At 44.7% G+C, this 10,617-nt stretch overlaps 1 protein-coding gene across 2 annotated transcripts; it reads right to left on the reverse strand.

Moving 5' to 3' along the window:
- Positions 1 to 3,341: 3,341 nt before the first annotated feature.
- On the reverse strand, positions 3,342 to 4,523 carry LOC137599333 (regulator of G-protein signaling 5-like). 2 transcript variants are annotated; one of them, XM_068320191.1, is made up of 5 exons: positions 4,406 to 4,523; positions 4,153 to 4,236; positions 3,989 to 4,050; positions 3,707 to 3,873; positions 3,342 to 3,620 (listed from the first exon to the last, which is right to left on the reverse strand). In XM_068320191.1, the coding sequence occupies exons 1-5, from the start codon at positions 4,447 to 4,449 to the stop codon at positions 3,408 to 3,410; spliced, it is 570 nt and encodes a 189-aa protein (XP_068176292.1). In that variant the 5' UTR covers positions 4,450 to 4,523; the 3' UTR covers positions 3,342 to 3,407. The 2 variants fall into 2 exon arrangements, with proteins under 2 accessions (XP_068176292.1, XP_068176291.1); XM_068320190.1 differs by having other exon boundaries at positions 3,342 to 3,873.
- Positions 4,524 to 10,617: the final 6,094 nt, after the last annotated feature.

A 10,617-nucleotide genomic window follows, 5' to 3' on the forward strand; every position in this document is an offset into this window, starting at 1 on the left:
ACAATCAGAGAACAGGTGGACACAGGTGAGGATGGGTGGGGCAGACGGGAACAGGCAGAGACACATTAAAGTGTAATAAAGACAACCTGTCAGTCGGTGGCCTTTAAATTAAATTCCAGACCTTTGAATAAAGTTTTTCCTTCAAATTGGACCTAAAGGAAAACAGTTCTGTTTCCTTCATTGTGTGACTGTTCTGATCGCTTTTCATAGCACACAAATTAAGCTCTAATCCAAGGGGATTAAATCATTTCTAGGTGATCGTTTTATGAAGACCATGTTGAATACATAAAAACAGGCTTCACTAAACAGTGATTCACACCCACCAATAGTCAATATTGATCTGACTCGTGTGAACGACTTCCTCTTTTGTCCCAGGGGCAGCTGGGAATTACCCTGACGATTGATGTGGTTTTATTCACTGCCTGGTCACTGAGCTATTCCAGCAGTCGTGACCTCCGACCCTGTTATGACTATTTTGTTCATATTTCCAGGGTTAAGTTACTATAAACTACATTTAAATGGAAAAGTCATTTAAAGGCTGTCCTAATTATTACTTTTATTTTAATACTGTTGGGTCAAACTTCCTTCTAGAAGCATCTGATTTATGCAAAACATTTTTTTAAAAAGTTTTAAAAATAATAGGTTTTATTTAAAACTTTTCTAAGTGGTTCAGAGCTATAGGCTAAATTAACATCTGCATACATATTTAACCACCAACAGCTATCTTCATAAAAATCCATGTTTCAGGTCAGCATGAAATGAAAAATAATGAAAAATGATGATGCTAATCGAGCACTTTGGGTTTGTTATCATTTGAATCACCTGCCCCAGGAGCTACAATCTTCATCTCATTCAAAAATACCCACCCAACTCATACCCAGTCAGGCCTGGATTGAAAATTTCCTGATGTCTCTTCAGAAACACCCAAAAATCACCACAAGCAAAAATGAAATATCCACTGTAGATACCAAAACATGGCCAAAAACTTTCCCAGCATCTCATTCAAAACATCTTGTTTTGCAACAAACACAGCCAGAAACACTTAAACCACCATGAAGAAGAATAAAATCTCCACTGTAGTTGCTGAAGCATGCTCGGAAACTCTCCTGATATCTCATTAACATTTGTGTTTTCTTTTCCCTGATAAATGCTCCCAGAAATTCCCCTGACAACTTATTAAAATATCCTTCTAAGCCAAGACAAATATGGAAACGTTCCTGAACTCTGTCTGAAAACACCCACTTTAACTGCCACCAACCAATCCAAAGACTCCACAGAAGTTACCACAGCATTTCCATAATCCTTTCTGGCATCTTGTTCAGAATATTTTTTTATTTTGCCACAAACGCACCTGGAAACTTTCATGAGAACTCGTTCAGAAGATTCTCTTAGGTCGCCATGAACGTCACCAGAAACCTTTAGAAAACCGTTGGTTTAAACGGAGCAAGCAAAGCTAACGCTTCCCCCGTTTGCAAAAATACGGTCATAAACAGGATTGGAAACTTTCCCGGTATGTCCCAAACTTTAATGTCTTCAGTAAATCCAGTATTACAGATGGTCATTGCTATGCTTGGATCTAGATAAAAATATGGAGGGGTTACTATGGCGAGGGAGGCAGCGGGAGTTCTTCACATGCATCAGGTGGATGGAGCAGCTGTTGTGCACCTGACACCAGCTCCACTCTATGCTGATGACATCTGAATACACAAAGGAGGCCATCAGCCACACTGTGGTCTGCGCCCGCTGGTGAAGCTCACTCCACCAAAGTAATCATACTGAAAATTAACATTTTAATGACAATTACCAGCGCTGTGGCTGCAACCGATGCCATTGTTACCCAACCAGCGATGGAGCACCGAAGCAGCTTTTCTCTCATTTATTACCTCAAGCTGATGACTCGTGCAAACAGTTGCTGAGATCATTCTAAGCTTTATTGCCCGTCCTATTACGTTAACGCCAACAAATTGTGTCTTTGTGCTTCCTGTTTGCTAGAAAGCTGGTTGTGGCTCTCTCTCCACGAGGGCCGCCGGCTCCCAACAGACAGATGCTGGCATTGTCTCAGGTCTTTATGGCCGAGCGGTTCCCTAGGTGATAAACACTCTGCTCTGCACAACACTGGCTACAGGATGCAATATAATAGAAAGCAAATAGTGTATATCAGTATTTGGGTGAGTGGGTACATTCAGAGCTGAGCTCATGTCAACAGCTGCTGCGTGCACCTCACTGGAGTACGGCTGGTTGGATCGGAGCAGTGAAAACCTGATGATTGTGGGTCCACATGTTTTATTAGGATAAAAAGAAATGTCTTTAAAACACCTGCAGGACAAGATACAAATTGATCAACTTGTGGCAATGCACACTGGGTAACAAAGGGTTCGAGGGCCCCAACTTCTGCAGATGCATTGAAAGGTTACCCATGGTGGCTCCGCTTTGCAACCTGCAGGGGCCAAACAACACAGGAGGAGGACTCATCTGGGTCGGAGGTGCTGTGGCTGCTTCAGCTGGTTTCAACACCGCAGCTACACATCAGAACTGAATCATTGTTTTTTTAGGGGTGTGCACAAAATAAATTCCAAATTTCTGAAATTCCAAATTGTAAGTTTTTATTATTCATACGTCACAAAAGTAAACAAACCACATTGTATGATTACAGGGACATTTTGTTCAGTTTATTATTTTCCTATTTCCTGTTTTTGAAGGTGAATTTCATGTGAACGTGATTATTTTGTAATTTTTTTCTCATTCTGAATTTGTTCCTAATAACAGTTTTTGCTGACAGAAAAAAAAAGCCTGGTAAATATGGAAACATGATGAAACGTCAAGCATAGTTTAAAATGTTTGTGTTCTGTTTTCTTACGGTGGCCCAGCGTGTTCAGAATATGGCGCTCCAAAGGTTGTGGATCTCTAAATCATTTTCTAACCAAGTGTTTCAGGAATGACATGTTTTTTACTTTCACACTTTATTTTTCAAATAGTTCTTTGTTGGAATGTAAAAACACAACATTGATATAAATATTATAAATTAAATTGCACGTATTTTTTCAATCACGACAAACAAATAAAAAAAATAAATACAAAATCAGACATGCGTGTCGACACACGGGGCTTTGAACACGTCACAGAGAGACAGGTTTGCCTCACGACAAACAAAAGCTTTGTCGCGTCTGTCGCCGTCCTGGTCGTCACGCTTTGCTGTCCACACTTCATCTGTAATCACAAGAGGCGTCGGCTTCTCCTCCATCTTCCATTTCCGTTCAGTCTTTACCCATCAGCCTTTGCTGTCACGACGGTCTGTGTGTGTGGAACCAGCATCCAGCTTCATGATGCAGCGCGTCCGTCACGCCTCTCATGCCCGTCCAACCCTTCAGGTGGCCGCTAACGGTTCCCCGCCGGTCAGCAGACACATCTCACACCTTCTTCTCCTGGGGCTGATCGGCGGTCTGGGCCACGGGTTTGGCTTGGACCACCAGGGCCCTGTAGGCTGGGGAGCGGAGGAAGCGGGGGTAGCAGTCTTTAGCCATGAGCATGTAGATCTTGTGCTGAGCCAGATCGAAGCAGGACGGCGACGGCTCCAGCATGTTGGCTTTGGTGAAGTCACGAGTTTCATGATCGATGTTAATCTGCACAGGGGACGGCGAAGAGAGACAGCGTTAGTCGATGGAGTCAAACCGACGCGAGGCTGACGATGTGACTGTTGATGCCTCACCTCACGGGGAGCGTCGCTGCTGATGAATTCATCGAATATCTTCTGGGCTTTGGCCGGTATCTTGGAGGGAGACTTGGTGCACCTGTAATCTTCACATGCAAAGTAAAACGCGATGTTTTCCTCGCTGAACTCCGACACCAGGAAGGAGGTGAAGGCACACAGTCCGTCTGAGGAGAAAGGGAGGCAAGGCGGTTAGATAATGGTCATCTACGTGCATCTGCAGGATGTTTGGTTTTGTGTAAAGAGAAATTGCACTCCTTTCCCCTGGAGGTATTTACTTACATTTGCTGGACAGGAGCTTTTCAAATGACTGTTTCCACCTGAGGCATTCCTCCAGGGTTGGTCTAAAAATAGCAGAAAGATTAGATTTGACCCAGTCTTCAAATCAAGCACAGAGAGGACAGTAACAGCACAAAGACTTGGTCCTAACAGGACCTGATTCTTACTTGTTTTGCCTTTTTTTGCAGCCGGATAAATTCCAGTTGGGCTTTTGCAAAATGCTTCCCAGCCTTGCTTTCAGCACCTTGGCCCTGCGACAAATAGAACATAGGTTAGATGCGTTTTTGCGTGCTGAAAAGATGCAACGGTGCAGTGCAACAGTCGCATCAGTCCATTGTGGGTGCAGTCTAAATATAGCACAGCACAGACATACTGCAATCCAAATGCCCACACATCAGCCAGGCCAGCGTCTTTAGATACCTTTCCAAGCAGCAGGTGGGCAGCGAGGCCAGTCCTTTACACATAGCAGCAGGTCGGAGGTGACGCGGGGGGAGACGCCGTAAATATCCTCAATGAAGCTCAGATTTGTGTATCTGAGCAGCGCCGGAGCAGAGCCTTTATAGTCCATCCTCTCCAGCCTCTGACGTGTCATCAGACCTCTCAGCCAATCACAGGACAGAGAGACTCGGGGAAAGAGAGAGAGGGAGAAGGAGAAGGAGGGTGGGAGAGGATGATGATGATGATGTCAGAAAACAGAGGAGGAAAAGCGAGGACGGGGCTGGGAAATTACTGCAAAATGATAGATGAGCTGATAGTCGACACTGTTTTTCTAACAGAACCATTAATGACTTGTTTTCATCGGCCTTTCATTTCACAACCACAGAAGAAGAAAACGTTCATACATGCATAAGTCACGATTTCACACACCCATGTCTTACATTTGGTATTTTTGTGTCAGAAATGACGTCTTGGTGGGGGCCAAAGGGGTAACCTGACTTCATGATTCATGAACCTGACAAAAGCCTTCCTTCCAAGGAATTGTGGGAAGTAGACATGGTGTCCACGCCACCTGTCCCAGCTCTGCTCCAGTAATATAGTTTTACAGCTGACTTCTCGACACAGTGAGAAAGGTGGGATTTCCCGTTTGGCGTGCTTCGACTGGCTTATCTTGGATTTGTTGGTGGTGTAGTTCTGACTCTAGGGATGTGAAGTAATCTGAGGCACGGCTGCAGAGAGGACGACTGCTTTGACTCCCCAACCAGAGACAATGCAGGAATTAGAGCTGCAGTGCTAATTCCTCAATGACAATAAAGACTTTGTTTTTCCGTTGCATAAACCCCCCCACCCCCAGGTTTTTCAAAGAACTGAGACCTTAAGAGTTTGCGTGACTGATGAGATTAGATCTCAATGAGGCGGTTTAGCACCGCAGGAAAAGAGCACTCTGGCAAGGGAAAGCAGGTCTGCAAATATGAAATATGAAGACTGAATCAGTGAGGAGACAGAGCTTTTATTGTGATGTCTGGGTTGAGAATGAAGCCAAATCAGGTTAAAAATAGTTTGGGGCACCAGGTCCTCACCAGGTCAGGGTGGGCTCATGTCATCGCCTGACAGGTGACACAGAAAGTAGTCCCACTGTCACAGGTTTGGACCCGAAAGTTTTTATGAACCCAAAAGGGACATTTTTGTTGTTTTTACGTGTTTCTCTCCCAATAAATCAGTCAGTTAAAAAGCTAAATATGTTAAATTTTGCCAGTAATTTCCTTAAATCTTTATTTTCTAAATTCCTTAATGCCTGTCATTGGAAGTGTATAGAATATCAGATTTTCACTGTGTACACATACCTGTTATGGTCAAAAATATTTTTCATATTATAAAGTATATATATAATGTATACAATGGGCCTGTATACAATATGTGTGTGCTTTGACATATACTGTATACTGTATATGCATGTACAAAAGTAGAGTATAAAGATAATTTCCCCATTGTGTGGATAAAGTGGATTTATTCTTTAAACTTGATATTATATGACTATATACAATAATGCTGACGTTTTATAATGAAGCATGATCTTCATTGTCTGCAGCAAGACAATGACCCCAAAATCACCCCACGACCCAGACACAGACCCACTGTCTGTGTTCACACACCTGCAAAAACATTCATCCAAGAGTTGGAATATCTTTATCAGAAGTATTAAACTGAGCACTAACTTGGAAATATTCCCAGAGGATTGATTAATAGTTTTAATACAAGCAGAACCCAAAACCAGGCAGTCAGGAGAGCAGACAGGGAGAAATCACACAGTAATCTGAGACTCCTGGAGTGAAGGACGAGTCTCTACGGTGTGAACCTGAACTGAGGTGTGAGCAGATCTTTAGTAGGCGGAGCCTGATTGCAGATGGGATGCAGGTGCTGCAGCCACACAGGTGTCAGGAGACTGATTGGATGGAGGTCACTGAGGACAGGAGGAAACCTGGAACTGGTTCCGTGACTCAAAAGAGAAAAACTGCACGACATGAATCTAAGATTCTGGGTCAATCCAAAGATTTCAACTGACAACGGCTTTAAAAAATAATTTCAAGATCAGTTTGGGCTTCAAACCTTTACAGAGTCGTGTGATGTTTGGGGAGTGTGTGGCTGTGTGGTGGGATCTACCGTCCACCTGTTGCTTTTGTTTTTTTCAGTCAGAAAACAAAAGGATTTTAATGAGCAGATCCAATAAAGAAGAATCAGGAGTAAATGAGGTTTGGTTAAACGCTGTGATTTAGGTAAATCTCATTACGCAGCTTAAACACAACAGAGCGACCTGTTCCGACTCCAGACAGGTGACCTTTTATACACAACACAGTATTTCTAAATAACAGCTCAGGAAGAGACGAGCCATAAAGGCTGGACTGGACGGAGGAAGCCTGAGGCTCAACAGGAAGTTGTGTGGCGTGTACCGAGTCAGCGCCACGCCGGCGAGGCTGAGTCAGCGCCGTGGAGTGGAAGCTCTCAGCTGGGAGCGACACGGCTGCACGGAGGTCGCCCGACCCACCCCAACCCGCCTCGCCGTGCTGTGGAGGATTTAATTACCAGCAATTCATTGAGAGAACTGAGGTTTGTGTCTGCAGCCTGGGGGAGCCCGATCAGCCCCCCACCCACTCAGAATGTGATGTCACTGTACAGCAACAACGACCAAGGACAAACGGAAACCAGGAAATAAAAGAGCATGAGTACATAACTGTCCTTGAGGCTCGTCATGAGCCCCCCGCCCCCCCAGCTGTGTGGTGAACACTGAATGCTCATCACTTTGTGATGGAGAGTTCAGTTCTTCACATTGTCTTAAATGCACCAAAGCACATAACAGAAGACCGAGTCTTTGACATGAGTCTGAATGACCTCCATGGGTTCACGTCTTTGAGCTCATCTTCTCTCTGATTGGAGAACGGCTCAGGCCGGGTCAGGACGCCGCCAGGTCAGGACGCCACCAGGTCAGGACGCCGCCAGGTCAGGACGCCGCCAGGTCAGGACGCCGCCATCTCAGGACTTGCGTTCCACTTTCTGCTTCGAGTTCACACCTTTTACCTCACGCTGCCTTAAAAAGCTCTTTTCGGCTCAGGCGTTCCATCTCCACCTTTCTGGTTTCACATGAGTCCAGCTGGGATGAAGGAGGCCTCCTCTTCATCGCAGCGTGTCCGTCCCCACTTCACCCTCATCGGGGCTTGGCTGTGGAGATGAGACGGCCGCACTGGGATCATCCTCTCCTCAGGGGATGTTAATATCTGAAATGACAATAAATCAGGTGAAGCCTCAGGTTCACCCCTCAGCAGGTCGTGGAGACAGAATCAGAACATCAGGATTAAATCCATCTCATTGGTTGAAAAACTCCAAAAAGAAATGGAAAATTCAACATCTTCCGTTCAGGAGAAAACAAATCAAGACTTCCTGTAAAATTAAAAGCCCCTCAGCATTTCAATGAACTGCCCCAGTCCTCCTAAGAAGGTTTTCTTGTGTATTTTGTATTGTATTTTAATGAATTAGAGTTAAAATAGGGTTTGCCTTTGAGCAAATAGTTCCAAACAACAACAACAAAGTGGTTGTGGTGGTACTGATGCTCTTCTGGGGGGGTATTCATCCCTCACGCCATTGCTTCCCCATGAAGCGTTAACCGCCCGTCGCAAATCACCCCAACAATACGGAACACACACATCATATCGCAGGAGCGACAGAGAGCAGCTGCTCCGATGACACACTCCAAGCTAACTGAACAACTGGTCTCAGGTTTGGACCAATCGCTGCAGGCCGTAAAGCTAAATGGACACAAATTGGGAACGTTTCCCAGCACACTGGTTCCAGTAACATCCCTGCACTCGCGTCTCGTTTCCGGTCACGGTCTGCCTATTTTGGACGAGATAAAATAAAATCTCATCTCAGGTCAATGCCACAGGTGGTGTCTGGGATGTTTCCCGGCACTACATCAACCTGTTTGTTTGTCAGGGGGTTTTTTTTTGGTAAAAGTCCTTCAAACCGGTGACTCAGTAGAGCAGAGGCTGAAATGACACTGAAATGAACGGAAACGCTCAGACTGATATGAATACTGGGATATTTGCTGTCTTTGAGTCTGGAGAAGATCATTTTTGGATGGTTCTATGCTTTTGCGAAAGCGAAAATGTACCCCCCCCACACCACAGGTGAGGTTGACACTCAGCCTATCTTTCATCACGTCCTTTGGATTTATGGCTGGTTGACCTTCAGCTGAACTACAAACCCAAAGCAAACGAGGATCCACGGCTATCAGGTGCACAGGTATGATCCTGGTGTCTATAGACAGGAAAGACCAACACGGGTGTCATAAAGCTATTTCTGACCTGCTCTCATTAAACAAATGATACAGCAGGATGGAACATAGCACTGACTTGACTCAGCGTCTCCTTGACAACAACCACAGAAAATTGGATAGAAATACCAGAGTGTCAGCTACAAAGGTTTTAGTAGAAGAAACACAAGACTAACCTCACATTTTGTGTTGATAATGACAGTTTGGGGCTGATGTCTGGCTTTGAGCCGAGGAGGCGTCGTGGTCGGGCTGACGTGTTCTAAATGGGTCAGTCTTTGTGGTCCTGTTTTGTCTCGTGGGGGTCTGACGGCGAGCATTCAGGACCCTCAGGACCCTCATCTGTCCGACCAGGGGACTACCGGGGGCACAACCAGATGCTCACTGTGGCCTTCAACTATAACCACTGGAATGACTCTCTTGGGGCTATTTAAGGAAAGGTCAGCCGAGTCCGCATTATGCAAACATGTTGTAAGATTTAAAGTGTTAACCCGTGACATCATTGGCGGTTTTCATTGCTGGTTATCATGGCTGCAGTGTTCTCTGTGAGTTTACCCTCTGTTGTTTCTCTGTTGATTCAGACGTCCAACTGTGAATGGAGGGATTGTAGTAAGCGCCACCGGTGCAGGACGCAATCATAGCCGGCCTCAGGCACTTGTCACGCAAGCATTAGTCAGGTGTGGACTATGCAAACAGCGCCAGGTGGTAGCGCTGGTTTAACAACATGACTAACAGCGTCTGACCAGCCAAGAACCAGCAGACCACATACCTCTGCCAAGGTCAAACAATCCTCCATATATCTGTCTGGCTTTCCTCAAATGGGCAACGAAGGTTGGAGGAAATCACATCAGGTGCTTTTGCGTAATTCGGAAAATGAAAAAAGATCTTGCAACGTTGAGGAGGAAGTCCTTTTATTTGCACAGAAATCTAATCTAATTCTAGGTTGATGCTTTCCTGTAGTTGGGGAGATGTTAAAAATAAATTAATGTCTGATGTTAAAGAAAGTGTAATCAAAACTTCCAAATCTGCTTCTCCAGCCGGAGCTGCACAAAACATCCAGCGGGAATTTACCGACTAGTTTTGTGTTCCTCTGACAAAACAACAGAGTCAATAACGGGACAGCGTCTCTCAAACAGGCGCATAAATTAAAACTCATCACTGTTTTCTCTGGTGGTCTATTCTAATACAATAATGACGCTGGATCAAATTATTTAGCTTCTGAAGCTAACAAAGTGCTGTTAGCTAGAAGTCTAGAAGGGTTCCCGTTCCTACAATAATCTAATGGATTATCATATGCAGCTGCAAAAATCATCTCCATATTTCAAGCAAGTACAGTAATCCCTCGTTACCCGCGGTTAATGCATTCCAGGAACTACCCGCGAAATACAAAATTCCGAGATACAGCGACAAACTATTTATTTTATTATTAACGATAATTTAAACGTTTCTGAACCCTCCCATCCTGATATTAAACCACCTTCTATCTGTGTTACCTTTAAAACACTCTGACAGACTGTTTAAAGCACTTTTATGTGTTTCTTTAACACACGGAAGCGCTGCGTTCCGTGAGTCTCTGAATGTAGCGCACTTTCAGATGCTGTCAGCCAATAGCACGCGTGTACAGTATCATGTGACTGTAGTGAAGCCGCGCAACTCGAAGCTTGAACAAGCGAAGGATTTCTACATTTAATCCATACTGTATTTTCATTTTGGACTTTTAAACTCTCTATTCATATAGGAGAGGAGCTGGAACAAATTCTCAGTTATGAATAAACTGTTATCTCCCTCCAGAGGTAAATGTCGGGGCTTCATAGTGGATCCTTTTTCTGCTGCGGTGGCGGAGCTGTGAAGCATCGGCTTCAGACAACAACAG

The sequence above is a fragment of the Antennarius striatus genome, chromosome 7 (genome assembly GCF_040054535.1).
Source record: "Antennarius striatus isolate MH-2024 chromosome 7, ASM4005453v1, whole genome shotgun sequence".
In the NCBI taxonomy this organism is placed as follows: Eukaryota; Metazoa; Chordata; class Actinopteri; order Lophiiformes; family Antennariidae; genus Antennarius; species Antennarius striatus.

What these genes read in the sequence shown, in the direction of transcription:
- LOC137599333 (XM_068320190.1), bottom strand. Translation starts at nt 4,449, where the DNA reads ATGTGTAAAGGACTGGCCTCGCTGCCCACCTGCTGCTTGGAAAG. An exon ending in CCCACCTGCTGCTTGGAAAG is followed by an intron (nt 4,237 to 4,405) that starts GTATCTAAAGAC and finishes TATTTGTCGCAG; the next exon opens with GGCCAAGGTGCTGAAAGCAA. An exon ending in TGCAAAAAAAGGCAAAACAA is followed by an intron (nt 4,051 to 4,152) that starts GTAAGAATCAGG and finishes TGCTATTTTTAG; the next exon opens with ACCAACCCTGGAGGAATGCC.